The sequence below is a fragment of the Hydractinia symbiolongicarpus genome, chromosome 6 (genome assembly GCF_029227915.1).
Source record: "Hydractinia symbiolongicarpus strain clone_291-10 chromosome 6, HSymV2.1, whole genome shotgun sequence".
Classification (NCBI taxonomy): domain Eukaryota; kingdom Metazoa; phylum Cnidaria; class Hydrozoa; order Anthoathecata; family Hydractiniidae; genus Hydractinia; species Hydractinia symbiolongicarpus.
Window position 1 is genome coordinate 21,746,627 of NC_079880.1, and position 22,801 is coordinate 21,769,427.

Genomic DNA, 22,801 nt, shown 5'->3' on the forward strand with positions numbered 1-22,801 from the left:
AGTGTGGGTCACAAAGGGTTGCTGTATCCTTAATTTGAATTTGCCTAATGCAAAAATGCTGCAAATTTTAAACTTAACCAGGCGCTCACTGTTAACTTATTGAAAACTCTATACTATACCAATCACTATGATATCAATACGCACATGTTGAGGTTAGCGACATATCGAGTTGGAAGTTTCTATCTATTACAGTTAACGCTATTAAGCAGGCATTAATAGCTCGTTCTAAAACAGACCTGCTCTAAGGAGGTACCTCTAAAAGACAGTCAGTTGAATGTATCTTGCAAGTATTCCCAAGGACGTCTTAAATACGATAAAAGGTTCAAATGTTAAAATTAATGCTCTACTATTATCTTGATGATGCATTAGAAGAAAAACTCAATTGAAATGGTAAGGCCCTTAGATGCTAGAAGATTTTTCGGAAAAACAATTTCTTTCTCCAGTATATGTAGAGCTAATTAATAATTTTTGCATTATTGGAAGAGAGTACAGCGGCTGGAGTTTACAAGAGAGTAGAGCGGCTATAAAACTAGGTAATTTAAAATTGCGTTCCTATTTCTTGCTGAAAATTGTAATTCAAAAAAGTTGGACACCGTAGAATGAAAAAATACATTTTTCCCTGTATGTTCCCCAAGATTGTAAAGATGTTGAAAGAAATAAAACTATTTAAAAAAAAATCAAAAACTTAAGTCTCATTTCGATTGGGCAAATAAAGAGCTGCATATAGTGGTTTTAAAGACTGCAACCAGCTTTTACGTTCTCAGTAGTAGAAATGCGAATTTACTTACTTCGGAATTTAAAGAAATTTAGGAAAGAAAAAGGACTTTCATATTGATGTTTGCAGAAACAGAATCTTACGCATGATGCACAATAAGAATACCTTTGCAATGATACACCATATTTAGTCCAATTTTATCCAAAGCGCTTGCTCTATGACTTCCTAACGGTTCTTTCTTTTGTACTGGAAGCATTGAATAATGATTGTCCATACCGTTTGTTATGTAGTAATGCATGACAGACTGATAATCATATTCATTGAGAATAGTGTCTTTAAAAACAGCGTAGTTAACTACGGAAGAGGAAATAAATAACGGTATTACTCGGAATTATGGTCAATACTCTGCAGCCAGAAAACTATACATGTCTACTTCATAAACGTTTAGGCCAAGTGAAAAGCATTCAAATCTTGCGAGTTGCATTCTCTTGTGCGACGTCACGATAGAATAATTTACGCCAGAGTTTGCATTTAACCAAATAACCTAAAATTCTCTGGTGACAAACTTCAAAATTTCCTGTCTTGGGTCAGTATATTTTGTCTATGAATGTAAGCTTTCAGGCGCTGTGATATGCTCTTTTTATATAACACGAGCATGATAGATTGCTCCATTTTTTGTGCATTAAAGACTACCAACCTGACATACGTAACCATGATGAGAAAGATTGAAACAACTCACATTTTGGTGTTGAAAATATGGCATGCTCCCAATTGATCCGCACATATTCATCGCGGTCTTCTCTCATCATTTCATGATAAAAACCGGCTGCGTGTAGAAGTTCATGTTGAATCATGGCAGTTACCATGCACGCTGATTTGTCGAGTGATACTTTTCGTGGTGTGTTCATTGAAAATCCGACAAACGAATAACATCTAAATTGAACAATAACCAAGGGTGAAAGCAAAATTTGCGTTGCAACTTGTTGTTTGCTGTGGCTAATTATTGTTGTTGCTTTCCGCTGCTTGTCGTTATTCTGTCGTTAAGATTTGTTGCTGTCGCTGTTTTTTAATGTTGTCGTTCTTTGTTGTTGTTGTTTATTTATTATTGTTGCTTACTGTTGTTACTTATTGTTCTTGCTTTGTTGCTGTAAAAACTTAGATGAGTCAAAATCTAGAGATTACCCTGCTCCACTGAATATTTCCACGATGTCTGTTTTTGCTGGATTATATGGATGCTCTTCGAATTTTAGGCAGGAAAAGCTATTAAGGTGATTATTGATGACGTTTCGAATGAGTGTAATTTGATCTTCCGCTAAAAATTAAAAATTATTTAAACAGGGTAGTTCAAAATAGATTAAAACATACACGCAAATTTTTCAAAAAACGATTTTCATTCTTCAAAGGATAATCATACCAGCTTTATGCATATTTTTAAACTTATTGTTAACATTTTTTTGCTTTTTAACATATACTAGTCGGGGGCCTGTGAATAAATCCAAGTGCTCGCCCGTCCTTTATTTACCGCATCTTGTGTGTCTGGCTACTGCGGTTACCATTATGCGTGACTGACAGACGTATATGGGTAATATAATATAAACTAGTCGTTAACCCGTGAAAATAACCACGGGATCGCCCGTCTTTAAATTACACTCCACTTCGTGTGCCCGTTCACGTCGCTTTTGTTGCGGACAGACAGATAAAATACGGCTATTATTAAAGAGATTAGCCGGAGGAGGGTTTTACAAGCGACTGTGCAACCTATTGTTAAACACTAAGTGGAGTGCCTAACAAGAGCCCCAAAGTGTCTCCCACTCAGGTGGAGAGCTTTAGCACAGGAATGCAATTTGTGGTAAAACAAATAAAGCGCATAAATCGTATTGTTTCGGGTGTAACATATTTCTTGAGGAATGACTTTATTACAACTTTAGCTGAAATAAATACACAGTTTACAACTTGTTGTTACCCCGTCATTGCGAAAGCAATCATTCAACATTGCTTTATTTCGCAGAAAAAGTTCCTGTGAAAATTTAACAATCAATTATCACACTGGGCTAAACATTCAGTCGCACAATGTATAGGTTAAATACCCCTTGCAAAAAAACTTTATCGCAACTTTAGCTTAAATAAAAACCCAGGAAACAGACATTATTAACACCAGGCTTAGCACTTTACAGGTAAACCCTGTCGCACATAAATATAGGCGTGAAACCATTATCGAAAAAAACTTTATTGCAACTTCGGTTAAAAAAAATTCACGAAACCGTCTGTCGTCATCCTGTCCAGTATTTGGCTACTTTCATTTTCTAGTTAGAGAGATAGCTAGATAAGCACAACCCAAAATACAAGTAAATAATAATATACCATATTTAACAACAACTTTAAAAGAATAGAAATAGATAAGAATGACTTTAATGTTCCCTTATATTTAAGACGTCTGCAGCCAAAATATTAAAACTGGTTTGTTTAAGATTTACATAAGGCTGGAACTGTTCCTTGGAAAAAAATCAGAAGAAATTATAATGTATTAAAAAAAACATAGGTCCCATAATAAAAAATGTAAAATATAAAAGAACTGATAAACTTTAAGCTAACCTCATGATGAGTAAACATTGGAATGCTTTGTTTGAAATAAGTTTTTCACGTTTAATTTGAGGAAATGTGTACATAAGATGTGAAAAAGAGACAACCTTCTTTGCTTCGGTTTTCTTTTTACAGTTGATAAACAACTTTTTTCCGTGAGAAACGGCACGTGCATGATAAACCGGGCGTAAAATTAAATTATTTTATGCATAACGACCCCGCACAGCTTTTAAAATAAACAACAAATTAACGCATGTGGCAATTTTTTTTAACTTAGCAAATTTTAGCGTAACGCCATGTTTTAGGGAGAAAATGCGTGAGCTGTGAGAAAGTGACCCGTGATTTTAATACCGTGAATTCGCATAGTGACTCACACAAGCGTATTAGTATATAGACTAGTCGTTAGCCCGTGAAAAAATCCACGGGTTTGCAACAAAGTGGATAAAAATATATCGCATTTGATATTCGTGTTTCCATAGCACGATTTTATAAATCAGCGGGGGATCCGCGCAGAGACAGACAAAATATGGCTATTTTTAAAGAGACTAGTCGATAAGGCCCGTGGAAAAATCCACTCGATACCAAAAAAATGAATCTGAGAATGTCAAAAAAATTCGTTTGATGTAACTCCTAATTTAACAAAAATGTTCTTAAAATCTTACACAAAATGTCAAATTTTAAAATGTCAAATCGCATTAAATCCTTCACAAAAAGTTACAACAACGACACTCACAACCCCAATACTCACAAAACCGACAGTTACAACACCAACAGTCACAACACATATAATAACCATGTCAGAAATAACGCATCTCAAATATTTTTTAAGTTATTGTATTGAAAACCCTCAGTATTTTAATCTGAAATGTCAAAAGGAGGCCTGCAAGAGTTAGCACAAATTAGCGAAACATTTTCTTAACGCATTTTAAACATATTGTCTTAACATTTAATTGTTTTTCGGCATGATTATCAATACTGCCCTTTACCAAACATTTTAAACTGAAATGCCAAAAACGCGGTGAGCAAGAGTAATTTCAAATTAACAAAGATCTTTACTTTCCTCACAAAAGTTTACACAAAATGTAAAGCAGAACAGTTTCTGGGAAGCAAATCTAAATCAACAAGAATCGATTCATTCGGCATGTTGTATATTGTCTTTGCCTATAAAATCTTACACAAAAGTCAGTCATTTCAGTTTGCACACAGTCCTCGGTTATTAGATTTTATACATAAATATAAAAAAAGCAACCTGAAATGCGAAAAATCTTATTGTATAAACTTTTTTTTACATTTGCACATTGTCCTCCCTTTCAAAAGCTGAACATATAAGTAAAAAAAACAAAAAACAGTTTCAGTCGTAACATAAAGTAATTTTTGATCATCACCGAAAATATTTATTTCCGCAAAAACAATTGAACTTTGTCAACCCGCATTATTTTATGCCTATATGCTAGAAATGACTTATTTTTTCAGATATAAATTTTAATGCGTTTTAAATTCTGGTTTTTGGCATTGGTTTTGAAAATGATGTTAAAAGAACTGATTCTTGTTGATCTTGAATTTACTCTTCGTAAATTATTCTCCTTTGACATTTCAAATTAAAATATTGTAAAATTCTCAACAAAAACAAAACTGTGAAATCGTGGAAATTTCTTCCAGCAAAACTGAGATCAAAAACACATTTCTACCACACGTAGACGTCATATAGTCAATTTCAAGTAGACCTTTCCACAGGTTAAGGACAGATTTTTTTAGGTTCATAGCTCCAACGCACATTTAGAAATATTTAGCTATCTTTTAAATCTTTAGCAGATTTTCCTGAGGAAACAAGATTTCTAGTTAAAGATTTCTGTAGGAGAACAACACCTGAATTCGGTTCCTAAGCTGAAAAATTGACCAAACGGGTTTAATACCTTGTTTGTACGATTTGTGTTATGGCACTGACATGAAAAATTACTACTTTAACGATCTTACCATAATCACTGACTTTAATCATATATGGAATTTTTTTAAGTCTCCAAGCTGTTGGTTTAGGTGCGTTCTGTGCATATACACTATCTATGGCCAATGCTCTAACTCCTCCATTCGTCTTTTTATTATTTGGTATCACAATATCTCCCTCCATCAATATAACATTGTCCTTCTCTGACGCTAAAGAAAGATTATAACTTAAATAATGAACTATACACATGTAGTTATTGCTATCAATAAAAGCTGTGAATTAGAAACACCTTTCTATGCACAAACGCTGCAAAAGTAAAGCAGCTTAGTACACTCTGCCAATGGTATCAATTCAATCAGCACAGCAGGTCATATTTGCAGAAATCTCATTGCTCAGGAGAAAGACAGCTGGAAACACAGAGAGCTTTTTTGTGAGGTAAACAAGATTAAACAAAAAAAAAAAAAAAAACGATTAAAAAGAACATCAGGAAGAAGAAAAGCATATGTCATATTTTACGAGGTTTATCGTTTAAGACATCTTTCAAAATCGAATGACAATATCTCCAGTTAAAAAAAGTGATTCGAATACCATTAATAAAAATTAAAATTAAAAACAAATTGCACCTATTAATTTCAAACTCAAAACATTTCGACCACAATTATTGTGTAAACTGCCATTAACTAGCATCGTTTTCTTCGAAGTGGCATTCAGTGCGTCCTTGCATATTAGTCAACGAATTAGGCTCTTATTCATCACCTTTTTTCTTACTGCAGCTCAATACCTTTGTAGTTCCGATGGATTTGTTATATTTGTTGTTGTTCCGTACTAATAGAGCCCAAATTTTATATACTCGCATGATGGATTCTTAATATATTGCATTTTTTTAATAATTTTTAGTAATTTTAGTTATATTTTTTATCTCTTTAATCAATACTGCAGTCACTATTAAAACTAATTATTGGACAAGGTTTAAGGACACAAATTGTATGAGCATAAAACTCATATTCTTTAAATCTATAATTAACGAATACTTTTGACGGTTGTTTCGATCGTTAAATAAGTTATTTATTTCTTAAATCTTTTTCTGCATTAGATGAAAGTCCATATTAACAGGAGTGTGTAAGCGTCAAATGACAATGAAAACAAGCAAACAAACGAAAACAAAAGGATGAAAATACCTTTCATATTTGCGTCAAGTATGGTATATTCAGCCGTATTCTTTCGTGGTGCTACGAATAATAATGCATATTATTAAACACATGTACCGGCATGAGTTCATAGATTCTTAAATGCAGTGGATAAAACATACGGTTTAAGAGTTTTGCTAAATCATTTAATTCATTTAAAATTAATTTGGACAGCTGATATTGTGAACGTTTTGAAGAAAACAAAAGAAACTGGTTGACAACGGACGTATTCTCGAACTAGGAATAAACAAATTTCCTGATTTGCGTTAATTTAATGCTTTTTTAATTAGTTTACGCTAAATTGCGATAATTAACATCTTTTTGATTTCGCGTTAGAGGGACCTTAACACAAAAATTATTTTTTCATACGTTATAGAGGATAAGAAGTTCCTTATCAATTTCTTAGATTTTTCCAAAAATCTCTTCTGACCTTATTGCATCAGCACGAAGTAATTTCTTTAAATGCCTTCCAAATTTCAACAAAATAAACCTTTTTTTAGCAGACTACTAATGAGATCCTGAGATAAGAAAACTTTGAAGTTTAATAATGATCCTATCTGTAACTACAGGTAAAATGTAATTATGTATTATCAAATTATTACATCATATCACGAGTTCCTGTATTTTAAATATTCAAATCCAAAGATCTAAAAAGGGACCCTTAAAAAATTCAAAAATCCAATATTTTATCTTCTGTAACATATAAAAAATCATTTTTTGCGTTGGACTTTAATTTTGCGTTCCTTAATTATGGACTTCGTTTTTTTCTTGAATAACGTAATAAAAATGTTACCTGCAAATCTCACGGTATCATCGTTTAGTCGAGCTGTAAAACCTAGGGTAATAAAATGGGCTCAGATATCACTCATATACTTGAATGAAACTAAAACAAAAAAGCGTAAAATCTAGCTCCAAACAAAAAACATAAAATGTGCTACTTTCAAAACTCTGAGTTATAATGAAACTGCTGTCAGGTAATATGAAAGAGTAAACAACTTGTTTTAGCTAGGCATACAAAGTTATGAATGTAAGTTCCCCATGGAGAAAAAAAATATTAATATAATAAACTTCCCAGGCTTAGTGGTGTAAAGAGTTGTAAAGAAAATTGAACCGATGGCCAGCAAGGTGATCGAAGGTCAATTTATTGTCATTCATTTGTCCACTTTCCATGAGGGTCGATAGAGGTTAATTAGAGAAGATGTTTTAAAATCAATTTACAAAGATCCAAATTGTTTTTTTGTATCCTTATCCTTACTTTCTGTCTTTTTACAAAATCTTAAAAGGGTAGTTTAGAAATTTAATTACACAGGTAATTAACTATGGTTCTTCTCAAATTTATTGGCTTTGTAATCACTAAATTCACGGGCAAAACACGGGAAGTTAACATTGCTATTAAATGTTTGTGTCGTGTAAAACGCTTTAGCTACTTGCTAGTTAACAAAAACTTACAAAAATTTAGTTTTATTTAAATTAACAAATGGATTTTTGATACTTCAGTGTCTATCATTTAATTTTTTCACGGGTTGGACAACTAGTCTAATATACCAATTAATTCTATACTTCCGTGTATATAATATATATGTGTGTACGATTTATTTTAGCAAGAAAAATGATTTTAGATTTTAACAGTTTTCCGACAAATTAGCTCTTTGTCGACGTTAGGACAGTAATTTGACGCCAATTATGTTAGTTGAAAGCTCCTGTAAAAAAAATCCACCTAAGCCGAATCTCTACTGGACGATATTTTTCGACGATTTTTGTGACAAAAAGTAGAAACCAATTCAACTTTTTGTCATGACAAAAATTGCGACCAATTAAATTCGAGTATTGATGACGATCGTCGTAAATATCTTCCCGTGGAGATTCGCCCTTAGGCAGAAGAACAATGCAAATATATGCTATTCAAATTTTTTTAACGTCAGCAATGAAAAATGTTATAGTATGTAGCATACAAAATACAATAGATATAAAAACATACTTAAGTCTTCCATTTCGATGTCATCTGGCGTTTGATCTAAAAAAGTTTTTGTGACATGATATTAGTAATTAAAAACTTATTATAAACGGTCAGTTACCATAAAAAATTAATTCCTGCATAGATGAGAAAAACCGTTTGGGCTTGCTAAGATCTCCACAAATTTAACGGAGGTCTCGGCAAATAGACTAGATTGATAAATTTTTAATATCATTTAATAGAGTAGCTGAGATCCTGATTAAGCAGGTCAGTCTGCTAAATCATATAAGCACTCAGTGAATGAATAAGTAACATGTGCAGCAACCTTCCTTCGCAGTGGAAATTAAGCGGCACATGCGAAAACACTCTCTATTGTTCTCCAACGTCGCCAAAAATCAGTTTTTAGCAACAAAGACGATGTAAACAAACAAACAAAAAACAATGTAACACAATTTCTAAATTTCAATATACCTGAAAGGTCTTCCATTTCGATCTCATTTATTGGTGTTGGTTGCTGATCTAAAAAAATTTTGTGACAAGATATTAGGATTAATAAATAATTCTGACGAAACAGTTGTTATAAAAAATAAAATATTAGTACCGTTTACACGTTACGTTTACGCGGTTAGATGTATTAAACATCTAACCGCGTGATAAATTCTGTTTGTCGCCTGTTTTTTATTTGTCCGTATGTCATTACAAATTCTTTATTTCAGTGCAATCCATTCGAAAAACGTTTAAATATATCAGTTTAGAAATCTATAAGTTTCAATATTTTTAGTTGTCTAAAAATGCAAATTCTGGTTTCCCAACCTTTTTTCTGTATTATTTCTTAGCGTCCAAAACTCGGTATTATGTGTCATCTTATTTTTTGTAAAATGGCGTGTCCTATATACTACAAAATATATATTTGAAAAATTGTTTACTACACACTAACAAATCAAGGCTAGATATACATACAAATATATGAACATACTAATTACTATTTACTCATATTCTGTATTGTTTTTTTTCTTCACAAATGGAATCACAGGCTAATCTCGCTTCTCCGAGTTTTTTCTGGTTAAATTATGGTCGAGGTGACTTTCTCCTAAAAATGGCGCGTTTGAAAAGCTACTTGCTTGCATGTTAAATGGACCTTTGTTGTGGTTATTATCAATTTAACGCTGTCAATAAGTTATATGTTGGTGTCTAAACAAATCACATGGAAAACCTCCGTGCAGAGGACTAAAAAATACCTAACTTCCTGACTTAAAAGTTCATATACTCTTTAGTGCAACGTTTTTATAAAAAGCTGGAACTTCAGTATTTCATCAAATACTATTAATTTATTAACATGAAAACATTTACTTTTTGCATAATAACGAGAGTGAAAACTGAAGGCACTTACTACAAAATTTATAGAGATTTGTGTTCTTGCTTAATTAAATTAAAATAAAATTGTCATGGTAGCTGTGAAATAGTAACTTCTAACTAATTGTTTGTCGTATTAGTTATAAAAGGTGTAAAAAAGAGTACTTATGCAATACAATTATATCCTTCCGACGTAGCTGAAAGTGATAAAACATGTTTATAACGGCTGTCTCCTTACTTTAAAAATCCAGACGTTCCTACCACATTTTCCCAAATATTTTTCTAGGGTTGTAGCTATATAGCTTAGTTGCATGAGTAATCCACAAACCATTTTCAACATTTGTTTCGTTCAATGATATTCAAAATAAATATTATTGCGGTTATGTAACTGTCACGATTATTTAACTTCTACACTACCTTTGCCACTACTCTTTCATATTGACTATCAATAATCATACATTTGTATCAAACATTGCTGTGGTTAACCTAATACACCTAATACTTAGGTACAGTCCGAAAGTAATATGAATTAATAAAGCATATAGCTTAAAATTTTTTTTACAGTTTTAAATGGGAGAAAGTAAATATGTTTTGTGAAATGAGCCTCCAAAGAAAAGAAAATTTCTTTTCACAAAGCAAAATCACTAGAAATTTCGCGTGCCTAACTCTCTCAATACAAAATTTTAGAATGCGGATGTCGTGGACATCATGTTGTGCAAAAATTTTCAAATTACTTTTTATTTGACATACCGTAAATGATCGAATAAGCCCCCACCCAAAAACCCATTTTGACAAATAAGCCCCCACTCCCGAATAAGTCCCCATGAGGGCTTATTTGAACTCACTGTAATTTTAATATAGTTGATAGGGACTGAGAAAATACTATTATAACAATTGATTAAATGGTATTTATTTCGCCGGTTTAGGTATTAATAACACTCGTAGTTATAATATCCAATTCAAAGTTAGGGTGTTTTTTTAACTTGTCGCACACTATATTTCCGAATATCTTGCTCCCTGTCAAAGCAACATACTTTGCTGGAACAACAAGTCCGACCTCCCTTTTTTTTCTTTCGAACCATTATATTGAGATTGATTGGTGTTTGTTTTTATTTACTATATTTTATTGTTTTTATTTACTATATTTTATTTACTATATATATTTTTAGAAAGATATGTTGCGTTTATTAAAATCGTTGTTTTTACCACACTAGATTTTTGGATAACTTTATAAGCCCCCAATCCCATTTAACCCCCACCCCCACCCACCCTCCCGAATAAGCACCCTCCCTGAAAACCCATTTTGACAAATAAACCCTGGGGGGCTTAATCGATCATTTACGGTATTTGAAATTCTAAATAATATTTTTTTGAAAAACGACCTGAGGACGAGGCCTAAAATGTGACAAAAAAGCAAGAACATCTGAAAGAAGCTGTGAATTGCTTGGAAAAGCCCTTACAATTTAGCACTTCAATGCTAAGAACAATGGATTTACTCTTACTTTTCCCACTGCACCACAATAAAAAATCAAATTAGAATAGTAATTCTAAAACCACAAATGTGTGATTGATGAACTTTAAGTATTGCTATTATCAATATCTATTTTATATACACTTGTTAATAGAAAATGTGATTTATGTATTTATCATAAAGTTTGCTCACTAATCTTGTGTTCATGTTGCTTGGTATTTTGGTATCTTTATTTCGCAAAACAAAAATGGGTATAAAAATAGCTCAATATCATCAATAAAGTTTGCTAGGCATAATATTTAAATTTTACAAGTTTTTAACTTTTAGCTTAATTAAAAAGCATTACAAAAGACATTATTATTTTGAAGAAAAACATACTAAAAATTTGCTTCCTGGATAGTGCCATATTTATGTGATTCAAAGATGTTTCTTCTTTTGTTTATCTCTTTTAGATTTTAGTAAAAGCCTTAAAATACACGCATTTTATCTCTCATTTGTAGGAGGTTACGCGGTTAAATTGATAAAAAAAGTAACAAAAAAGTGGGAGATTGTAGGAAACTCTTTTCAAACTTTCACTTTAAAAATTGCTAATTTTGTGTAATATACATAATATATGTAAAAAAGGAAAAAATGGATGAAATGTATTATGAATTACATTAAATAAATATCAGGGTTTCTGCCAAGTGCTGAGACTAATTTATGGGCCGAAAAAATGTTAAAAACAAAATTTTGGTTGAATGAAAATCTAAAAAAGTTGAAGTTTGTATGAGAAATTATATTTTCAGGTAGTCTGTATGTGATTGTAGGAGATTTTGTATGAGATTGTATGATTTTGTATGAAAGTGGGCACCCTGGATGAGATGAAAAAATTCCACTAGCTAGAATTTCGCTGTTATATTCTTATTTAAATTTGCCGTGAGAGGTTTAAAACCACACGGAATGTAATTGTTTTAATTAATTAATTTACGGGTAAATTAAACATTATTGGAATTTCCCGTCCGTTCATGCTCTGTTGTGCGTTTTTGCAAAATAATATCAGTGTTAGTCTAAAAATTTAATTACGCAAAAGTCTCGAGTATTTAATTTTATTTATTTTCTCTTGTACATGCTTTATTAACGATAAGTTAACAGGTAAAGTTGTTATTACTATCTTTTTTTATCTCGTTTAAAACGTTTGTATTCTTTGCAATTTTTTAAAGAATGTAAAAATTTAACGATAAGAAAAAAAAATTTAATTCTGTGTATGTTTCGTCTATCTTATTCCTGACTTTTATTGCAATTGAGAAATCGATTTTTAGGTTAGACAACTAGTCTATTATATTAATTCTCCGGTTTCGTCTGTTTTAAAAAGCAAAGTCGATAATATTTTGTACAATCTTTTTCAAAAGCGCCTTTAAAACATATTTTATGTATTTTGTAAAACTTAAGGTTGTATCTTTAATTGGCTAAAACAAACCATGTGATAAAATGAAATAATTTCATTAGCTAAGAATTTTGCTAATTGTGTTCTTATTTGCCGTGACGAGTTTTAAAACCACAGAAAAAGTAATTTATTTGTTACTCTCTTTAAAAATAGCCGTATTCCATGTTCAAAAGAGTTGCGCGGCAGCTTTATTTTGAAAAAAAACAAAACATTTAAACCTCAAGGTCTTTGTAACCGTTCGTCAAAAAGATCTATACATTTTTCTTGATGAGCGTGTCAAGCTCTACACAATGGAGGCATTGAGTATACAAATTTTTAAAAGTTAAAACTAAGTAAACACTGTTTCCATGAGTGCCTGCCTGTATAGTTTTCAAAGTTTTTTTAGTAGTAACCCTGTTACAAAAAAAAAATAAATAAAAAAAATGCATAACTAACCGTATGTATCAGAAGCTTGTCTTCCCTCACATTTTCCATCCTTGTAAAACGCAATATCATCAATTGCAATGTGGAGTTTATCATTAGGTTTGGTTGCAGTAAACGTTAGCTACAATGAAGAGTATGTTGAAAAACTTTAATGGCTACAAAGTTTGTGTAGTTACAAAAATATATTTATGTGAAAAAAAACAGCGAAACTTAATTCTCATAATGTAAATCTGTTATTATTTTCAGTTGTTTAAACCATGTTGACCATAGGCACCGAGGTTAGAACCATTAAACTTGGTTATCAAGCCTGGTTATTGTGATAAATAAGAAAAAAAAGGAATTACAACTTTTGCAAACTTATGTTGAAATAAAATTAATATTTTAAAAGGTTGCGAACTAAATATTTTTTTTTGGTTGCAGTGAATATTAGCTACAATACAGATTATGTCGAAAACTTTATTAGCTGCAAAAGTTTGTGCAGTTACAAAAACATAGTACATATAAAAAACAGCCAAACTTAATTCTCATAATTTAATTCTGTTATTATTTTCAGTTGTTTAAACCGTGTTGGCCATAGGTGCTGAGGTTAGCACCATTAAACTTGGTTATCAAGCCTGGTTATTGTGATAAATAAGAAAAAAAAGGAATTACAACTTTTGCAAACTTATGTTGAATTAAAAATCCAATATTTTAAAAGGTTGTGAACAGGATATTGCTTATTGATATTCTTCAAGCAAAAATAATACCTCCCAAGTAAGCTTTTGTTAAGATTACGAAAGATTGCCCTAGGCCTAAACAAAGTTGTTCAGTTACCAAACATGATCTTGCAAATGGTTTGCAATGAGAAATACCTTTAATGAAGTAGAAAATATGTTGTGTCAAATGTTATGTTTCTGAAGGTATGGCAAACTGGTAATAACATTATATCAAAATTTTGAATAAATTAATAAAGCCATTGCAATGCCCTTAAAACTTTAGGGCCAAATAACCTAGAAATGGGTTAGTAAAGGCAGTATTTTTCACCATGTGGGTAACTAGGGACAACCTGGGACCAAATTGTGTAAGTTTCCCAAACCTGGGTCCCCGAATCCGTTTGAGAATGGACGGGTTGATGAGGTTATCAAAAAATCTTTAGACCTGTATATCAGCTTTTTATGCTATAAGCAATGGATAAAATAGCTAAACAAATTTCTGGATAAAGTTTTTGTGCAAGTCAGCAAATTTCTTAAACCATTATATCTTCTTAGGCATTCATAAAAAGCACATGACCATATACAGTTTTTTTATTCCTGCGTTAAGCTCTACACAATAGAGGCAACATGTAAACAAATTTCTGAAATTGTTTTTTATATGTGGACAGATCATTGCTGACTTCATCAGAATTCAAATGACGGTTCTTTTTCATTGTTATTCTGCCTAAGTGGATTTTTCCATGGGCTTTATCGACTAGTTTTTATATAAAAGTAAATAAACAATACCATGTATGTACCCTGAACAGGGTCAATAGAGACTTGGCCTGGATTCCATTCATCTCCATATGATTGTGTATTGCTCTGCTTTGATTCCCATAAAATCTTATTTCCATTTGTACCTGGTCTTTCCATATGCAAGGTTAACCCTTCTAATGCACCTTTCATGTGATACCAAAAAGTGAGACAGCTTCCTCTTGCAGAACCAGGCAATAGTGTACTGCGAAGAATAGCTTTATCGCCTGGATGACTTTCCTGGATACTGTATGTAGCGACAAATTGATCATAATCTGCAAATGTTACAATAGGAATACTTGACATGAGCAAAAAGTAGTTTAAGACTATGGACTTGATTAAGTAGACTTAAATTCTAGTCTGCTATGAGCATCAAAATGCTTAAAGTGTGTGTCTTTGCTTAAAGTGATATTCTATAAATTTTGGCTTTTTTAATGTATACACAGCCTGGAATTGTAACTACAATTGACAAAAATGCCACAGGTTCAATCTCACCTCAAAAATGTTACGTGAAACCTTAGGAAGGTAATAAATGTACGTCGGCTGAGCATGTGCCGAAATTTCACCATGGCTACAAAAAGGTATGAGTAGAAATTTTATGAACAAAAGAAAAAAAACCTACTTTGACCCCATAACTTTCCCCCCCCCCCCTCCTCATACAAATTGTGCAAAATTGTACAAAAAAAGTACTCACTGTGCATACTTGTATGACCAAAATCAGGTCCAAAGTGTCTCTGCGGATCAGTTTCAAGAAACATGTATCTTGCATTTGGACTCTGGTCCTTCCATTTGAGACTTGGTAAGACAAAATTATCAAAAAAATCTAAAAAAATGTTAACTTGACTTAACACACCTTTTTTCATATAAAGTAGATTTTTGTTTTCCTTTGTTTTTCAATGGACAGTCGTCTTGCTATACTACGTTAACAAAGTTCTCAAAATGGAAGATGTTTTTCTAGAAGATGCAAGGTAACATGCCAATAATAGATAGATAGTTACCCATATGAGTTTTTATTTTTTGTTTTTTTATTTGTTGATGTTTTTTTATTGTATCATTGTTGGAGAATATATTTTGTAAATATAAATTGTATATATTGTTTGTATCTGAGTCATCCACATAACAACATCATGGACCTGTACACATTTGATTGATATAGCTCATATAATTTCTTGGTTTCAAAGATGAATTACCTGGAGCTTCACGAAAACTATACATGCAATTTCTTTTTTGCACAGTTTCGCCTTGACAATTTTTACCAACGCAAATTCTTTTCCGCTTCTGATTACCAATAGGACCACGCTTGTCACACGATTCCCAAGAGCTCCATAACTCCCAATATCCTAAAAGAAAAGCGCTTTTTTAAAGCTAAAATTATACTTTCTCAAAAATTCACAACATAATCGATTTATTTGGTTATAATAATATAACAAAAAATGTTCACAAAATAAAACAGCCAGCCTCAGGCAAAATTCTACTCGTTCAGTACGGAAAGTCCATAGCACAATAGGTGAAATAAATTCACTAGAACCCCCTTTGTAAAACATTGGCAAAAAATTACAATAAAAAGCCACAGAAATTCAATTTCGCGGTGAAGACTTTTGCAAATTGTAATTTTTGGACAATTTTGTCTTAAAAGTCACTTTATTTGCGCGAATGGCCTTTTCTTTCTTTCTCTTATCATAGTAATAAAAAACCCAGCATCAATTACTGTTTCAAGGAATTGAGATGTCAGAGAAATGTTTGTAGTACCAAAAAAAAAATGATAACACCAAACGTTGTTGTAGTTAATGATTAAAGAAGAAATAAATCACTAACTTTGAGATTTCCTAATTTTTTGATTTTTTTTGTGGTGAACAAACTTTTGCGTCTTATATATCCATGACTATGCGTATAAAAACTTTTTGTGTTTTTGCGCGTGTGCGTCTGTGTGTGTAGATGGAGGGAGGAGTTTTAAAACTATGACTTCAAGATTAAGAATGAGGACAATAGTTCTGCCGACGACAATGAGTCGTAGATCCGCAAACTTTGTTGTGATTTATGCAAAGCGGATTCAATGATGAAACAAGAATACGAGACTAATTTACTTAAAAGGTAAGAAACATCTAGGCTAAAAAATATTATAAAAAAGTAGTGTCAAATTAATCATTATTTATCTAAAAGAATAACCCTACGCCTTTTTTTCTGTCTCATCACAAAATGTTTGAAATGAAAGGAAAGAAGAGAACATATAATGAGCTTTGGAAGTATTTAAAGGCTAGTGTTTTTGCTCTCCCACGCAGAGTTCCGAGTTCATTCGTTGCCGGTTCTCTGATTGTATTGTTCATTCGCTGCAGGTTGTCTGGTTGTTTTTATATTGTTCTTTCACTGCTGGTTCTTGAGTCGTTCTATCTTGTTACTTAGGAAACTTTAAACAGAATGTTTAAAGTCGTTAAAGAACTAAAGTAATCATAATAAAAGGAGAGAGGTATTTTCATCAAATTTTAAACTTAAAATAACAGCCAAAAAAAGTACTGACATAACGTAGTATATAGCCTGGTTTAATTCCATTTCAAAAATCCTATCAAAAGTTATGAAGAGGATGAAAACAGCGCCCCTGGTCATAATATATTTTAAATACTCTGGATGGGGTTAAACAAACAATGATAATTTCTCGTATTAACCATGTATTATTGTCAATCGAAAGGGCACTAACTTGTGTGTATTCTTTTTTGACTGTGTGGTCAAATGCTACAAAATACTTGAATAACTCTCTTCAGGCAAGCAATATCTAGATGTAATCTATTTAATAATTAAAATAAATATTGCTGGACATGCCTTGTGAGCACTCTAACACATCTACTACCTATAGATTTACAAAAAGTTAAGAAATGTGTTGAGTGTGTGATTATGGCCCATATCGCATTATCAGACCAAAAACCTCAGTTATACTAAACTTTTTAACTAAAACTGTTCTGTTTCGCAATTTCAATCTTATTCATAGGACTATGAACAAAGTTGTATGTAAAAATTCATATTATCCTATACTTAAAATTTATTTAAAACATCGCAAACATATTTTAATTCCCATCAAAGAGAAAAAAAATTCTTACAAAATATGTGCATAACTTTTTAAAATTGTTTTGTTGGAGAATGCATCTTATTGAGTTGAAGAAAATCATACGTATTAGCCTATTCACGTTTAAAGGTAGGAGGTTCTAAAATTTGGTACATTTCTGAAATGCTTTAATACGAACTTACTCTAAGAGAAAATTTGTAAGTTATAAACTTTTCTATGAGCAAAACTGATCACTTATTTACTTATTTTCTTTTCTTGCTGAAGTCACCATTTTTCGTGTGACATCATCAGCAATTTTAAAGATCAGGAAAGTTGAATTTTGAAGGCAATATTTTGCCATTCTATTTTGATTCAATCTTTGTAAAATAAATGGTTCTTCACCCCAAACATTGTTTAGCTCCTTAGGACATAACGTCCCAAAAAATGTTTAGTCATTGTTATCTGTGTAAGAGGGTTCAAAACATTAAAATTTCCAAAATATTCATTCAAATACCACTGGAAGGAGAACTAGCGAAAAAAAACTACATAATGTTTAATTTATTTTTGCATATCAGGAAAACAACGTGGTACAAATTTTTTTAATTTTTGCATTTTATTATGTCCAAATTTCGTCTCTAAAATGCCATAATTACATTAACCGACGTTGTCAATATTGAACAAAAGCCACTTTGGTTCGTACATATGTTGTTGATTTGTGATGACACAAATCATACATGGCTTAGCAGGATTTGTGAGGATGCACTCACTTATTGATCTTCCAAGAGAGATTATAAGTTATCGCGAAGTTCGAGTGATTAAAAAGAAAAGTTAAATGCCAGTAGAACAACATCATCGTAAAAAAAATAATTTACAACAATTTAACAACATTGGAGAAGGTAAACAAAGAAAAACTTTCAGACTGTTTTTGTTTTGTTTTGCTATTACAAAACCAATTCCACTACACTTTATTGCGCATAATCATTTGAAGTTGTATTTTCAAGTCTAGCAAGTTAAATGAAGCACCGAAGGTGTCTTTCGAGATGTTTTACACAAAAATAACACAAGAAAAATTGCATAATAAAGTTAAATACACGTTATACTTATGTCTTTAAACTATAAAACTATATTTCTAACGGTAAAACATCATTTTATTCTGATACTTAATTCAAAATGCAATAAATAAAATTACCTTTGGAAAATCACAGGAGCCAGAGTTTAGCATTCTTGTTTATCCTGAATGTGCTTGTTTACATCCCCTTGGACTTACGTAGCACAAGTTAATATTTTACTGAACAGAAGGTCCTAATCGCCAATGTCATGACCAATATTTGAAGAACTAAACTTTTCTCTTCTACAGAATAACAAAATGGAGGTAAAGATAAGCCACAAAGCCAAAAAAAAATTCATTTAAATTTGTTTTGTTCTGATTTTATTACAGAGATTTTAGCAATTATCTTTGTATTTAAGAATATATATAACATATCATAACAAATCTTATCTCATTATATCAATTTTCAAGTTACAAGACTTTTACTTAAACAAAAAGTAGGCATATTGGTGACACTGAAATAATTGTTGAATGTACGTTAAAATATTAAGAAATTATTTTAGGATAGTTACTATAATAACTTTTGTTTTTAAAAGTCCAATTATTCTTTCCCGCAATACTTTGTTTTTTAAATCTAATTTAATTTTAAAATTATCCTTTTTTCTAAGGGCGCTGGATTGCATGAAAATTGAAGACTCAAAGGTCCTTAGAACTTTTAATTGTTGTGGAATGTGCCATAAGGGCGCAATGCACTGCCCCTTTTGGCATTGAGCATTAAGAAATTAATAAAATACATATTCGACCATAGATCCAGCTCTGTCATTATCCCAAGAATCCTAGTATAAAGATCGAAATTACAAGTGCCTGTGCACGACTAATACTTTTTGTCGTTGTAGTAAATGAAGATCTTAAGTGAAGTAAACTGTTAATTGCAAAGTACTATGTTGATCCTTCTTTTTTGGGATAGGATATTCGCAACAATACCAAAACAGTAGTTATTGCACATATCAGCTGCCATATTAGTAACCATATTATAAAAGTTTTTGTTGTCAAAATATATAAGAAAATACACAAATATATTCTATAAGTACCATGTTAATTTTTTTTGATTGATAGTTTTTTGAATATAATAAAATCCTACCTGGACAGTCATTATTCCCACAATTTTCTCGTTCGTATGTCTGTCCTGTGCACGCCGCGGGGTTCTTCTCCAAACATAACCTACTCCTCATCCTATCACACGTTCCAAGAAAACTTGAACATTCTGACCACTCACTCCATAATGTCCAGGGCCTGCTTTCATCTAAAAAGTAAAAATTAAAGTCATATAGGATACATAACTTGATTGAATTGGTGTGTATGTTCAGACTTTTGGAATATTTTGGAATATTTTGTATATAGTGTTGAATTTGTCAATTGTAAATAGCTATACTTGAAAATGGCCGTCGTACGGCCGAAACGTCGTTAAAGAGTTGTGTTCGTTTTTAGTTCCAAAAGTCATATAGGATACAATTGTAAAAAAACATTAAAGATTTTTATGGAAGATATAAGTGTATCTTTCTAAGACATTAAAAAACTAAATCTTGGGGCAAAGAAAACAGAAAGGAAAACAACTCCTTAAATACTATTGAAACAAACCCAGATGCACATCCCCTACTCCACAGGTCTAAAATTACTGATGACAGAAAATGTCAAAATTTGCTATTATGTCGATATGACATCATAATTTATGCAGCATAATTAAATCTGAAATTGTTTAAATGTAAATATCTCGAGAACAGAAAGAGCTTTTTAAAAACTTGTTAATCCAACTTTTTAAACTTCATAATATAAATCCAACATCATTTTATACCTCGGGTTCTCTTTAAACAAACAACTTACTTTTCTTTAAAAACAGTTTCTCCAAAGCTGAACTTGAACAAAACTGAACAAAGTCTTTTTGTAACTTTCTCCTGCACATTTTTATTTTTGTTGTGCGAGTTCAATCTTTCTCAGATAAAACACTTGCACACTGTGAGCATGTTTCATTCAAAACAAACATTATTTTTTTTAAGTTTAGCTAACTTTTTCTTGAAGCACTTAAATACTTTACAAACGCCTATGTTACATCTGAAACTACTTTTTTTGCAATATTTTCGCGATATATAATTATGTTCTTACAAGTACATAATTAACAACAAAAGCATGTGCTCTACACTTTTGTAAAGAAAAAAAAAAATATCAAAAAAATATCATCATCATCATCATCATCATCATCATCATCATCATCATCATCATCATCATCATCATCATCATCATCATCATCATCATCATCATCATCATCATCATCATCATCATCATCATCATCATCATCATCATCATCATCATCATCATCATCATCATCATCATCATCATCATCATCATCATCATCATCATCATCATCATCATCATCATCATCATCATCATCATCATCCATCATCATCCATCATCATCCATCATCATCCATCATCATCCATCATCATCCATCATCATCATTCTCGGCTTAACGTCCGTTTTCCATGCTAGCATGGGTTGGACGGGATATATTAATGACTCTCTTCCAATCTGATCTAGTCTATGTTAGATCTAAACTCAACTTCCTCTGTATCATGTCTGTCCTCACAACCTCCTGCCAAGTCTTTGTCGGTCTGCCTCTAGGCCTTTCCCCAGGAACTATCAAGTCTCTACACTTTCTTACCCAATTATCCTCCTCCATTCTTTCCAAGTGCCCCAGCCAATTCAATCTTCTTATCTGGATAACATCTTTAATTCTACGGAGACTTAGCCTGCTTCTTAGCTCATCTGAACTCTGTCTCTCAGACTGGCGTTACACATCCACCTTACCATTCTCATATCATTCCTTTCTAAACGGTCAAGATCTCCCTGCTTCACTGCTCATTTCTTACTACCGTACAACATAACACTTCTTACACAGTCCTCATACAACCTACCTTTTACCTTAATTGACAGGACTCTGCTAGTAAACAAAGGAAGTAACTCTCTGAACTTTTTCCAAGCAGAACCTATCCTGCAAGTAAGACTTCTTCCAACACCCCCTTCACTGCCCAACATATCACCTAAGTAACAGAAGTTCTCAACTATCTCTAACGAGCCACTGTTGTACATCATTAAAGCTGGAAATACTTCATTCTCTATAATCTCACCTTTGCAACGCTTGCATACAAATTAAATGTCAGCTCTTAAACTTCTACTAATACTACTGCACTTCTTATGTACCCAATGCATCACCCTTGCCCTTGAAACAATTCACTATTACACTCGACTGCCACCCACTCGGAATAGCACCATCCTTTATAATCTAGTTAGCAAGACTTGTAATAAGCTCAACTCCAATATATCCAGATGCTTTTACCATCTCTGCAACAATACCTGATACTCCTGCAGCCTTGCCAATCTTCAATTTCATAATAGCCTTCACTACCCATTCTGTTTTGACCTGCATAGCTGGCCCTTCTACAACATCATTATCAGACAAATTATCCTCATCCCAATCAAACTCAGTGTTAAGCAACCTCTGATAATAATTCTTCAAAGCTACCCTTTTCTCCTCCTCTGTGCTAGCCAAAACACCTTCATCATTACGTATACACTTCTCACCTACAACATCTTGATTAACATCTTTTTCATTTGCTTTGCTATCTTGAATACCTCATTGCGCTGGTCTTCCCTTCTTAACACATCTGCAAATCTGTTTCACTGTGCTTCTGATTTTGCCTTATACACTGCTGTATACGCTTAACTTCTAAGTAAATATTTTTACTACCACCTGACTTCCACTCTTTCCAAAGTTTCCTCTTTTTCTTTATACACTGGTCAACCTCATTTTTCCACCACCAGGTCTGTCTATGTCTAGATGATCCTTTCGTCCACCCACAGGTATCACCAGAAGCTTCTAGAAGACAATTCTTCAAAGTAGTCCAAGTACTTTCAACATTGTCACTATCACATTGACCATTGTGGGATAACTGCTGAACTTTTGCACTAAATTGTCTTGCTGCAATCTCTTCCTTCAGCTTCCAGACTTTTCGACGGGGCCTGTACTTGCCCTTAGCTTCTTTAACACTCTTCAAGATAATATCACAAACCAGCAACCTATGCTGGGAAACACACTCTTCCCCCGATATAAAGTTTCACGTCCTTCACCACTT

The 22,801-nt window shown here is 32.3% G+C and overlaps 2 protein-coding genes across 2 annotated transcripts; both read right to left on the minus strand.

Moving 5' to 3' along the window:
- Positions 1 to 16: 16 nt before the first annotated feature.
- LOC130647740 (high choriolytic enzyme 1-like) lies at positions 17 to 6,468 on the minus strand. The gene is made up of 5 exons (XM_057453697.1): positions 6,416 to 6,468; positions 5,270 to 5,446; positions 1,898 to 2,027; positions 1,455 to 1,648; positions 17 to 1,069 (listed from the first exon to the last, which is right to left on the minus strand). The coding sequence occupies exons 1-5, from the start codon at positions 6,420 to 6,422 to the stop codon at positions 855 to 857; spliced, it is 723 nt and encodes a 240-aa protein (XP_057309680.1). The 5' UTR covers positions 6,423 to 6,468; the 3' UTR covers positions 17 to 854.
- A 6,355-nt stretch (positions 6,469 to 12,823) lies between these two features.
- On the minus strand, positions 12,824 to 22,078 carry LOC130648179 (MAM and LDL-receptor class A domain-containing protein 1-like). The gene is made up of 6 exons (XM_057454218.1): positions 22,044 to 22,078; positions 19,756 to 19,982; positions 15,723 to 15,872; positions 15,227 to 15,355; positions 14,527 to 14,807; positions 12,824 to 13,169 (listed from the first exon to the last, which is right to left on the minus strand). The coding sequence occupies exons 1-6, from the start codon at positions 22,076 to 22,078 to the stop codon at positions 13,056 to 13,058; spliced, it is 936 nt and encodes a 311-aa protein (XP_057310201.1). The 3' UTR covers positions 12,824 to 13,055.
- Between the last annotated feature and the right edge of the window lie 723 nt (positions 22,079 to 22,801).